The 11764-nt window shown below is 55.5% G+C and overlaps 3 protein-coding genes across 3 annotated transcripts; 2 read left to right on the forward strand and 1 right to left on the reverse strand.

Moving 5' to 3' along the window:
• Nucleotides 1–1610: 1610 nt before the first annotated feature.
• THITE_2085426 (uncharacterized protein) lies at nucleotides 1611–2878 on the reverse strand (the record flags this gene model as incomplete). Its single annotated transcript, XM_003650210.1, has 3 exons — nucleotides 1611–1752; nucleotides 1885–2181; nucleotides 2250–2878. The coding sequence occupies 3 exons, from the start codon at nucleotides 2876–2878 to the stop codon at nucleotides 1611–1613; spliced, it is 1068 nt and encodes a 355-aa protein (XP_003650258.1).
• Nucleotides 2879–5674: 2796 nt separating this feature from the next.
• Nucleotides 5675–6768, forward strand: THITE_73871 (uncharacterized protein; the record flags this gene model as incomplete). Its single annotated transcript, XM_003650211.1, has 3 exons — nucleotides 5675–5820; nucleotides 5882–6173; nucleotides 6233–6768. The coding sequence occupies exons 1-3, from the start codon at nucleotides 5680–5682 to the stop codon at nucleotides 6766–6768; spliced, it is 969 nt and encodes a 322-aa protein (XP_003650259.1). The 5' UTR covers nucleotides 5675–5679.
• Nucleotides 6769–8084: 1316 nt separating this feature from the next.
• On the forward strand, nucleotides 8085–10675 carry THITE_2085428 (uncharacterized protein; the record flags this gene model as incomplete). Its single annotated transcript, XM_003650212.1, has 3 exons — nucleotides 8085–8116; nucleotides 8295–9320; nucleotides 10339–10675. The coding sequence occupies 3 exons, from the start codon at nucleotides 8085–8087 to the stop codon at nucleotides 10673–10675; spliced, it is 1395 nt and encodes a 464-aa protein (XP_003650260.1).
• Nucleotides 10676–11764: the final 1089 nt, after the last annotated feature.

An 11764-nucleotide genomic window follows, 5' to 3' on the forward strand; every position in this document is an offset into this window, starting at 1 on the left:
GTGTGCGGAAGCCGAGCGGGAGCGGCCGGCGTAGGCGACTGATGTGGACTTGAGGATGGGATATTAACGTCGTAAAACTGGGGGATGTTGGGACGAAGAAGGCCCCGGAATCTTGATAGCGCCGCAACTTCATCGACTAGGTACCACAGCTTCCTGCCTGCACAGTAATGTGCGGATTTAAACTGTCGATGGGGGCCGTGGTTATCGGCTCGGGTTGGGGGCTGGAGCGGCCGCAATGTTGATTGCACTGTTTCGCGTCTACGCAGTAGAACATCTTTTCCGCTTCTGACCTAGCCCATCAATCTCGTTATGCATCGCGCTGTGGTAGCCGCCGTCCGGTTGGCGATTAGTTGAACATGTCTCACAGCCTGGTTGGGTGCCAGGGTTCGTGTCTCTGTTCTCGCTTTGCATTTGCAGCTTGTTGGCTGCCCGCGGCCCATTCAGATCATTTGTTTTCTGCGAGGGCACTGCAATGCATTGACCAAGCAGGGGTATGGGGGCTCTTTTTTTGTTTTTCTTCAGCTCGAGGCAAGGGCAGCGGACCGGGACACGTCGAGATCCAGGGTGCAGTGTCGCGGTTGGCAGCCAACACAGTACGGATTAGTTACCAATCCCAACCAGTAGGTAACTGAAGGTGCACAGTTCACGAGCTCGTTATCCTCGAGTCATGCAGCCGACGCTGACAGGTCGAATTCTAGACTCCCCGGCTTGGCGCCTCGATCGACCGGCTGAGCCTTGAATCTGGTTACCACGGGGATATTTTAAGCTCGCTGTGGTGGAGCATGCTAACCTCAGCGCATTGGCTAAAATAGCCGCGAAGAGTGTCAGAGCAGAACTTGCCAAACGCATGCTGATAGGACCAGGACCGCTCTCCTGTGTTGCTTCACCATCTGCAAGCTCAAGCAACGCACAGGACGTTAACCATGCAGGAGAGGCCGACCTGTTTTCGCTGTTTTCAGCACAATTGGGAAACTACCAGGTTGTCAATTTCTGTGATTTACCTGCGCAAGATCAAGATAACTATGCGTCCTCCCTCCCATAACATTCAGGTACACTCCACCTTATACGGTAGTTCCAGGAACCAAAATCTCCTCAACACTCGGACGCCACCCAAGCCGGCATCCAATCTGGATATGTTTTTTTTTTTTTTTTTTCTTTTTTTTTGGCATTGATGCCCAAGGAGAAAACGGTCGAGAAGAAACGCAGTTGGCGAGGGATCATTTTTACACTCATCATCCGTTCGCTATTACTTGATGCATCCATGTTACTCCCAGACAGAACATCGCTGACAGAGGCCATCCCTGCGACTTGCAAGAGGTTCCAGGGGCAGGGAGGAATCAGATGGGTTACGAAGTCGGACAAATGTGAGAAATCTTGGCTTTTTGTCGACTGGAGTTAGTTCCATCTAGAACGGTAAGTCGAGGAAGGCCTGAGAAGCCCGGCCGCCAGCTTCCTTCGAGTCAGAAACAAGTGCGACGGTGAGAGTGAGGCCGCAGGAGATGCGGATGGAATTGGAAAGGTAACTTTCATTACACCCCATGATGAAGTCGTTCATTCAAAACCATAATGAATCGTAGTCTCGCAACGGCACTCCAACAAGCAGAAGTTCGTCAGTCCGACGGCACATAGGCCTTGTAGACCTGTAGTGCTCCCTCAATAACCTGCACAATACTGAAGAACGTGGTGGTGATCAAGACGAGGATGGCAACCCAGAAGGTATACCACTGAACGCCGTTGCGCCGGTCGCGCCACCTATTCAACAATGTGAGTTAGTTCTTCCCTAATCAGGACATCGGGAGCAACTCGGGAGCAAAGGAAATGTCTCGGGAGCAATTAAGAGCTACCCGAAACCGTAATGGGCAAAAAGAGTTCTGGTTGTCGTACCACTGCCCAAGCGTCTTCGGCGTGGAGTCGTCGTATGCCTGCTTGAGGATGACGAGCCGGTCGCGCCAGAAGTGGAAGTGTTCGATCTGCCGGTCTTCTTGCTGGGGCGTGCCGCACTTCCCCAGGCGCGCATCGATGACAATCTGTTTGGCCTGGTACTTCGCTCGCATGTTTTGCATCCACTTCCGCTTCATGCGGTTGCCCCTGCTCTGGTTGCTGAACCGGGATTGCGGGAACAGGAGCGCTTGGGTCCGCAGCGTCTCTTCCACCAGGCCGTCTGGGAAAATGGAGTTTTGGCTGGGAGGCGGCGGGTCAGTGACGGCCGTTGCGGCAATAAAGTACGATGAAAATTGCTTCTTTCTCACCCTCGATGGCATTCCAGAAAGAATGCGTGGTGAAAGACATGCAGCTTGCTGTCATCCTCGGTAAGTAAGAGGTGGTCGGCCAGGTTGTCGGTGAAGGCAATCTCAATGCCGGCCACGTTGGTGATGGCCCAGGCATCAAAGGACCTTGGAAGTCTGACTTTCTCGCAACTGAGCCGTGGCGGTTCGCGGAAAAGGTCATGCACGAAGTCTCGTAGAGACCCTTTCTCCCACCGTAGACATTTGCGCGATGGAAACTGGCGGTTGCCGACGCCGACTTTTACCATGGCCAGCAGCCGCGCAGCCAGGTTGAGCGAGCGCTCAGATGCGTCCTTGGCAGCATTGGTCCCTTGAAAACCGGCCATCAGCTCTTCCCAGGTCTTGCCTGCTTGGATGTCTCGGGCGAGCTGAGCGACCGCTGCTGGGGACCACACTGCAGCGTGCTGCTTGTCGGCATGAAGACCAAAGATGTGCCATTGTCGTTGGTAGTAGTCCCAATAAGCGTCATGATTCAGCTGGCTTCTTTGGTCGCCGTTGAACAACTCCCGCGGCGTCGTTATGGAGGGCGGCCAGAGCGTATCGACCAGCTGCTGAGCGTCCGAGTCCAGCAGCTCGAATGAAGAGCTCGCCATGTTGGTCACTTGTGAAAGTCTAAGGGGATGTGGATGCGTTCGAGCATCAGTACTCTGACGGTCCGACTGCAGTCACTCTTAAACTCAGCCGCGTCGTCGTTTTGCTAGCCGCCCAGAAAGCTGCAAGTTTTCTCATCCCCTCCCCCTGAAGCGGGAGCCGCTTCGTGCCGCTCCAGCCAACGGGAGCATCCGGCCACCCGTCCCACGCCATATGCAACCCTTACTGGCTGGAGAGACTGCACAACAGACTCCCTTACTGGCTGGAGTGACTGCAAGACAGACGCGCGAGCACCGTCTAGGGGCTTGCAGATTTCGTGAAACACCGTCGTCCAGCCTCAGTTTCCAAAGCACAGCTCCACCTGCCACCATTTACCGCCAATCGCCGCCCTTCCGCGCTTCTCTTGCGTCCTGCCAATGCCATAAATCAGTCCCCAGACCACTGCGTTCTCAGCTCGTTCCGCCAGTCGCTCTGGGCAAATGCCTTCATTAGACGACGTTTCCAAACCACCTTCCACTTGGTTCAGCAACAGTCCCCCCGACGCGCTGCTCAGGAACTCAAAATGCGGCTTCTCAGCAAGGCGCCGTGGCTTCACAACAAGACACTGTTTCCCAAGAAGTGGGCGAATCCCGAGCTCTCGTGCGGAGCCGAAATCCCTGTTTCGGACCGCAGTTCGCATAGACACGTCTGGCAGGCCTGCGGGTTGGCATTACAGAAATTCGACGACCTGTCACTCGTTGAATGGAATCGGGCTTCCTCAAATTGAATTGCGTATCCTTCCCTCTCTACACACCACGGGCAACTGTCCCGGTTCGCCCAGATATGGTAAGTTGGGAGGCTGCCGTGACGCGCGAGGAATGGCCCATTGGGAGAGCGGTCCACAGTCGTGTGACAGTGGACGGACGGCCGCCTACATTCATATGCAGCTCACCTGGGACCTATGGAAATCGTGCAAATCATGGATTAGGGCATGGAATTGCGGCGAATCGAAGCGCCATTCCATCCGCCCAGTCCATCCGCCCAGGAGTGCCGCCCAGTCAAAAAGAGGAGCAATCCAGTCTCGAAGGACAAGCACTTACTCACAGATCCGAGGGCACCAAAGTGCTACACTATTCCCAAGTATGCGCCGAGAGTGGTTTGGTTCGGTTTCTGTTCCATTGGCGGTGGACTGAGATTGGTTCGATTTGGATCAGACAGTTAGGCCACATGAATAACGATGGGCGGCCGTCTGGCAATTAGATCAACTACACTTGTTACACATTGGACTTCCGCAACACGCCTCTCGGAACGCCACGTCACGGAGCAGCCGCCGAATGCAGTTTACTGAGGGACCCGAGGTTCGGCCCGGATCGGACCGCATCGGACTACTTAGAGCGGCGGGGGCCATGTGCTTTTCCCCATGTATTCCGTATCTCTCTCGGTTCCAGCCTCTCTTCCTTCGCCGGTCCAGGCCACAAAGACCAGACCAGGCCTGCCCAGCTGGGGCCAGTCTTTGGAACACCGCCGAACAGTTGCAGGCATTTACTGTAAATATGACGACGACGATTCGGGCAAAAATCAACGCGTGGCTCAGGCGACACAATTTCAAGTGTGGAGCCGTCATTGTTACTACGTTTGATTAACAAAACACAAACAAGGTCAGGAGCGATGGTGAATGACCGGGCAAGGTTCTGCATGCATGCCTAAGGTACCTTAAAACTCTTGGCTTCAATTTCCAAATCAGCTTTGAGACCGACTGTTTTAAAATGACAACCCCCTTTTTTTTTTTTAGAATGACAACCCCAAGGGGCGGCCCGTGCGTCTCCCACCAAAATCTTGCAGCGCGCGTCACCACGCACCCTTGCTAAGATGTCGCGACAGTAATCACGATTTGAATTGTCGAAAGATCACAGTATTCAATCGCTAACTTATTTGACAAAGAGGACACTTACAGAGACAGATACAAAGTTGCAAAGTATACTCGGGTCGAAGCAAAGTCGCTTTGAGACGAACGGTTAGACCCCGTCAATCTTGGCGATGCCAATGAAGATGATGGAACCAACGCCCTCTTGCGTAATGCCATGCATGCACCGCGCCAAACAAGCGTCGTGTACTTCCAACTCTCAAGGAGTCAAGTTGCTTGACGTGTCCAATGGGGCCGTCTTTTTCGCAGTTTTAGTTATCGCGCGCTGACTCAGGAAGCGAACCTGAGCCTCATCTGTCGGCCAACTGACGGCGTGTCTCGGGCCTTGCGGCCAAGCAGCCAAGCCTCAACATGTGGCGGCGCGATATGCTTGGCTGTCGCATCCGGGTCTAGGCACAACTCCTTTTCCTTGGCTGGAACGAATGAAGCAAAGAAATGGCCTCGGGATGAGGACTCGCGAGTCTTCCCGACTTGGCAAGCCACTTTGAAGATCGCTGCTTGTTTCAGAGCATGGCGGTGCCCAAGTGCGAGCCCCTTTTCATTCTGGCCCCCCTCAGGAGCCCAAAGACATTTAACAAGTGCGAGGGAACACAGGGCTGCGCCAGGCGCCGAGGATGTGAGCGAGGCGTCGGACTACACTACTGAAGGAACAGGAAAAGTACAAAGGCCAATGTGCTCCAGCTGGGCCCGCTCATTCCGGACTCGGCGGGCCATTGCGATTTTCTCTTCTCTCGTCGTTTCTTTTTTTTTTTTTTTTTTTTTTTTTTTTTTTTTTAATAAGGGCTGAGTCCCTTTTCGCTTCCTAGGTCTATATCTTTCAGGCAATTGTCATCTGAGCTTCATTGCGCGTTCTCTAAACAACTTCTCCGTTGGTGGCTCGTCTTGTCCCTGCTCTGCGACATGCGGGGGACACTCCGAGCTCTGTTTCTGACGGCATCAGCGACGCGGGCGTTCGCATCATGTGCCCACGGCACATTTTTACACCCTCGCGAGGAGGGCGGGGCTGTTGAAGTCGGAAAGTTTGGGTACATCGGCAGCATTGTGAGGCTCTAATTAACAGCCAAATGCGGACTGTGGAATGTGTCGGCTGACCCGTCGTCAGGGACCTCTCCACTGGGCCGCGCTGGACTCGCCAGCCAACAACTTGTGCGCCACGGGCACCCGCCAATCGCCCATCAACATGGTGGACGGCGTGTTCACGGTGCTTCAAGGCTCGGACGTGCAGTTGACGGTAAACGACATGCCGAACGGGGCCGACTTCGAGAACCTCGGCACCACGGTGGAGGTGGTCGCGCAGGGCGGCACGCTGAAGGTTGCCGACAAGCAGTTTGAGCTGCAGCAGTTCCATTTCCACTTGCCGAGCGAGCACCTGGACAACGGAACTAGCCAAGCAAGTATGTTCTCCCAGCAGCCTCTGGATTTCCCTCGGCTGTCAACGCTGACCCGGCTGCAGTGGAAATGCACATGGTGTTCCAGTCGGCGCAGAAAGAGATCGCTGTCATCGGCGTGTACATCAACATCGCCGACCAACCCAGCAGCAACACCACCACCACCACTTCGCTATCCAAAGCCGCCCCAAAACGCTCCCTCCCCGGCCTCACCCGACGCGAATCACCACTCGCCGCAACGCCCCTACTCGAAACACTCTTCACCTCCCTCCCGGCGATAACCAACCCCGGCACGCGCACCAAAACCGCGCCTCTCGCCATGGGCCCGCTGGTGGACCTGCTGCTGAAGGGGAACACGTTCCAGACCTACTCGGGCTCGCTGACGACGCCGCCGTGCAGCGAGGGCGTGCGCTGGCTCGTGTCGGGCGCGCGGCTGGCCGTGACGCCGGCCACGTTCGCGCGCGCGCGCGACGTGCTCGGCTTCAACGCCCGCTTTGTGCAGAACGCGCCCGGCGAGCCCAACGCGCTCATGCAGGCGGCTGTTGGGACTGCGGTTGCGGCTGTGGAGGCGGGGGCTGGGTTGGCTGGGGGGAGGGTGTAAGTGTGGGCGCAGCTGAGAGGCCCGGGAGGGGGCCACGGAAGGGGAAGGGGAGGGGGCTTTGTGGGAGTCGGAAAGGTGGATTTTGTACAGTGAAGTGGTCTGTAGTGAAGAAATACCTACGGACGATGGCTGACTTAGGCACCAACGCTGTTCGGAAAGACGTGGTTGTGGACCATGGTCCAAACTCAATGTGCGAAAGTGCATTTCCCAGAGCGGGACACAGCACAGTAAACACAACGGCTGGAGCCTGGAGCCCAAAAGTAATAAATAGCATTGTGACCAAAGTAAGGCACACGACTCCCACCCCTGGCCCATTGCATGCAGATGCTGCGGAGCATGTGGTGACTGCTGCGACTCACTACGGCGCTGACGTAAACTACCTCCCTACATAACCCAGGCATTAACATCGGACGTGTTTCGGAGGAACCCCACTTAAAATGCACCTCGAGTGGGGCCCAACTCCCGGGTTGGTCTCGGGGTGGGGCCGGTACGGGCCGGGACGGACCTGACTGCGCCTCGGCTGGGTTATTTTGGTTTTGACCCCTTAAAGTTACAAGCTGACGTGTGTCTGCAGGCGCCAGATTCTTGGGGTCCAGAAACCATATCACCATTTCAGTTGCCAGCAAGGAGGGGATGACGTAATTGGATCCTCCTCACCGCAACAGTTCGGTGATGCTTGAAACGGTAAACATAAACAGTTAGAACAGTCACCCTGCCTATGGCCAATACTGCGTGGCAGGCAGCCAAACGTTAGGTCATTAGCAGACGATTTTGACCACTTTATTCTTATTTGAAAGCAGCTGCAATAGAAGTGGGAATGTCTGGTCCCAGCCCGGCGCGGCCTGAGTTTGGGTTGTTCCGGGGGAATCGGCATTCGATTTGGCCATGAGAAACATGTGGGTTACTTGTCCAGGACACATGCTCTGTGTTCCAAAAAGCGGGTTGAAAGTTCGAAAGGGGTTTATGATGAGATGCAGTTCTCGCCACTTTCCATCACCAGCTCACATCGTGTGCCCGGCTGTTGTATTGCAGGTAAAATCGGACAGTGCACACAGATTTAAAGAGCGCGTACAAGTGAGCGCTTCCTGCCTTGCAGTTCGTGCTTCCCTCCACTTCCAATTCTTTTCCACTTACTATTGTCCCAACTTCGAGCATTCCTATTCAACTATTCAACCTTGACCCGTCGGCAACTTCCTCCGCCTCTTCAGTTCTTCCATCGATCTCCTCACCATCCCACGACTTAATTTCTCGATGCAGTTGCACCTGTCGACAACAACTGATCACTAGTTACCTGAAACAGCGAGCAAATTGCCAAGATGTGCACCGGCACTTACCTCAATTTCTGGTGGTATGTCCTGATTGTGATCTCTTCAAGTTCTTCCTCGGTTCGACCTTTTGCTCCGAGCTGCTGTCTGCTGAATCGCTCGACAACAATCCAACGAAATCGGGGGCTGGCTGCTCACTCGATTCTCCTTAATGTCAAGGCAAACCCCCTGCAGAACGCGCTGACCCATTTTTCCCATTAGTCCTTGCACCGACCTTACACACACGTGGCAATTCCACCCCGAGCAGCATGGCCACCGCATCGTCCGCGTGCTCAACTTCGGCGCGTATATGTGGTGCACGGAGTACCTCCAGTCGCCCGAATTCTCCTTCACTGGCCAGGGCGTCCCTCCTTGCGACGACCTCTGGCACGACCAGATGAACTTCCGGTCCACCACCTTGTGCGACGAGTGTGTGAAGAAGGGCTGCCGGGTCGAGTGGGAAAAACGCAGCATGTACGGCCACAGGTCTCAGAAAGAGAGAGCCTTGTACAGAGCGGCAGCCGTCTCTGCAAGGCTGAAAAGTCGGCAAGCCGAGACCCCCGTCAAATCCACCCCTCCTCCGAGCCCGCCCCTGCGATCCGTGGACGAGGAAGCGATCATGAGCCTCAGACCAGCATCAGCCACACCTTCCGCACAGACTAGGCAGAAGAAAAACAAGAAGCGGCTTGCGCAGCATATGAATCAGGAAGGGAAAACGAAAGAGGCAGACAAGCCGAGCCCACCGACCAAGCCGAAGACGACCAACACCAAGGGGCAGCTGTTTGCGCAGCTCATGGACCTAGCCGGGCGGAAAAAGGAAGGAGAAAAGTCAAGCCGCACAGAGAAGAACAAGAAAAAGCGGCGGACCAAGAAAGAGAGCATCATGTCTCAGATCCGGCAGCTGTGCCGGCCGTCCTCTACCACCGAGACCGAGGCGGCGCTCGTCGAGCTTGACGAGCTGGCCACCGCCGCCACTCGAGACAATGAGCCTGCTTGCGCGCTTGAGATGGTGAATGTACACGCCGGGCTCGGCGAGCGACCCGGTTCGCCTGCGTCAGTCCGATCCGTGGATTCCGATTCCTCTGACGACTCCACGATCTCGGCGGCTTCCGTCGCCAGCGACCTCTCGACGGCGTCCACCGTCAAGCCCGCCAGCGTGTGTGAGGTCGCTGCCGCCGTGGTTTCGCCTGATCTGCTGCTCGATGCTGTTGTGGAGGAGTGTGCGAAGAGGGAGAACGAGGCGAGGGGGTGGGTCTCAAAGAGAGACAACTGGAATTGAAATTGCTTACGGATTCAAGAGATTGGGTTGAGGCTGGGCAATGCCTGGAAAGGCCCTGTTAAAGGGGGCAAGGCGGGGATTGGAGAGAGGAATCTTGGACGACATCAGGGCTGATGGGGAAGAAGATGAATATCATGGCAGCATCTGCGCGGACGGGCATACTTGTGACAGCCCGTGCATCCTGCCGAATTTTCCGAGGCGAAGTGCTCCCTGATCTTACCTAGTGATCTTCCGACGCATGGCCGCACTGACAGGCAAGCGTCATGGACACCTCAATCAAGTCAACCAATACTTGGGGGGATAGATAGGAAACTCAAATTGACCTACCTCTTCAGGCGCAGAGACAGCAACGAATCCCAGCTTTGAGCGGCAGAATCAAAGGAAGGTCTTGTAAAGAGATCAGGCTTCTAGCAACGTCTGGTAGGGATGTCCTCCTTTTCGGTTGCGTCCGAGTCGTCTCTTCTACACGTACATGCCACATGAAAACGACCGGTCCGAGGAGAGTCCATGAGCCCATCTAGGCCTTAATCGCCTAGAAGAATCTCCCATCTTCATTCTGGCACGCATAGAACAAGCACAATCACAACCAGAGGAACAGGAAGCGCTGGTTGGAACAGCTCACTCCCATTTGAAATGGGCAATTTTGCTCTGATCCATAGGCTCCAACGTCCTACGATGTCTCACCAATTCCTTCCATCGCCTACCGCCAAGACTTACCGAACGATATAAACAAAGCGCCTGGTGCCAATATGACCAGACTTCTGTACTACCAATAAATCCATGACGGTTCTTTGAAGAGACATGAACAACGAAATTGTCTAAGCACCCCCAAGCTCCGGTACCACAAACCAGGCCTGTTCGGTCGACGAAGAACCTGATGAATATAAACCAGCACCGACCCCCTGGTCTGCTAGTCCAAGCCCGCCTAAGGACACCGTTCCCCTTACCATCCCCTTCAAACCGGCGCCACTTACCCACCATACCCAGCCTCGCCCATCAGTTCCACATACAGCCGGGACTGACAGACAAGATGTGCCAGTACCAAAAGGTAACCGACCGTTGCATCCACTGCAACAGGACGCTCAGGGAGACCCGGAAGCTGAAGCGCCTGTGTTTCGCACCCACCATGTGCTGGATCATGGTCATAGCGTACAGCCGGATCAACTACGTCGACTGCGGCTGCGAGGACACGCAGCAGCAGCAGCCCGAGCGCAACGGCCTCGGCGCCATGGAAGAAGAAGTAGGTGAGTGCGCGCAGTCCAGGAAGCGGAAGTCGTCGCAGTGTGAGAGCGAGATCACGAAGCGGAGGTGGCCGGATAGCTAATCATTGGTGATCTTTAGCTGCTGAGTCCAAAGGGTGTGGAAATGGGGTGATGGGGAAAGGGAGGCCAGCGTCCAATCGGCCTGTTCTGCTGAAGGTGAGCGTGGTCGGTCTAGAGAAATTGAAGACTCTTGAAGAATAGAATTCCGGCTGCTCTCAACTCCCAAGGCTCAACCGGGTAACGTTATAGTGAGATCTTGTTTGGGAGCACCAGTATTGAATACGGACTCACACACTGGATGTTCAACACGAGTCCGAATAGGGCCAGCTCTTGCAAGCTGATTCAGCAGCCAAGGTTCCGCCACACGAGACATTGAGCACACAAGAGATTGAGCTGTGGAAGTGCAGGTCGAATCAGCGCGTGCAGCAAGCGCTCGCGTTCCTGATGGGGCGGTAGGGGAGATGAGCCCCTGACCAATAACGGCACCTATCGCCCAGGAGACAGGGGTGCAGCAGCCAACTCCACCGGCTCAGCGCCGCGATCGAAGCCCCCATTGACGAATAATTGTCGTGTTTACGCGGGCTCATACCAGCTCTCTCTATGCGGTGCCCGCCGACCGGGTGGCGCATGAGCCTCGACATTTTCGTGCGACCCCGGCCCAAGCAATCAACGGTTGCTTCCAATGTTTCCATCGTTCCAACCATGCCGAACTCGTGCTTTTCTTGTCCGGGCCCCGGCCCACTGTAGCGGGAGCCACGGGTCATCCGCGACGATCATGGTCGTCGCGCGGGATTCCCCGCGTTTTCGCCACGTCTCTTTTCTTTTCCTAGTTTTCTTCGCTTCTTGCTGTATTGTAGTGCATTTGCCAGGTGACAGCGGACAGCATCTTGCTGGACCTTCCATGCGATAGCATGAGCTCCTCACTCAGAAGACGACGAACCTGCCAGCCTGGTCCCCCGAGGTCCTCGCGCACCACAAGCCGGACCTAGACTCTCTCGCCTCCTCGCCGAGCATTGGACATGGAACACCACTTTCACGACACGAGACAGCCTGGAATGTTCCACCCGAGGAACCACAAACTTCATGGTGGCGCCGAGCCCGTCTCGAATACTAGCTCCGCTCTGGGCCAGACCGTCGATCCCAAACGCGAT

This window comes from Thermothielavioides terrestris, chromosome 1 (assembly GCF_000226115.1).
Source record: "Thermothielavioides terrestris NRRL 8126 chromosome 1, complete sequence".
Lineage (NCBI taxonomy): Eukaryota > Fungi > Ascomycota > Sordariomycetes > Sordariales > Chaetomiaceae > Thermothielavioides > Thermothielavioides terrestris.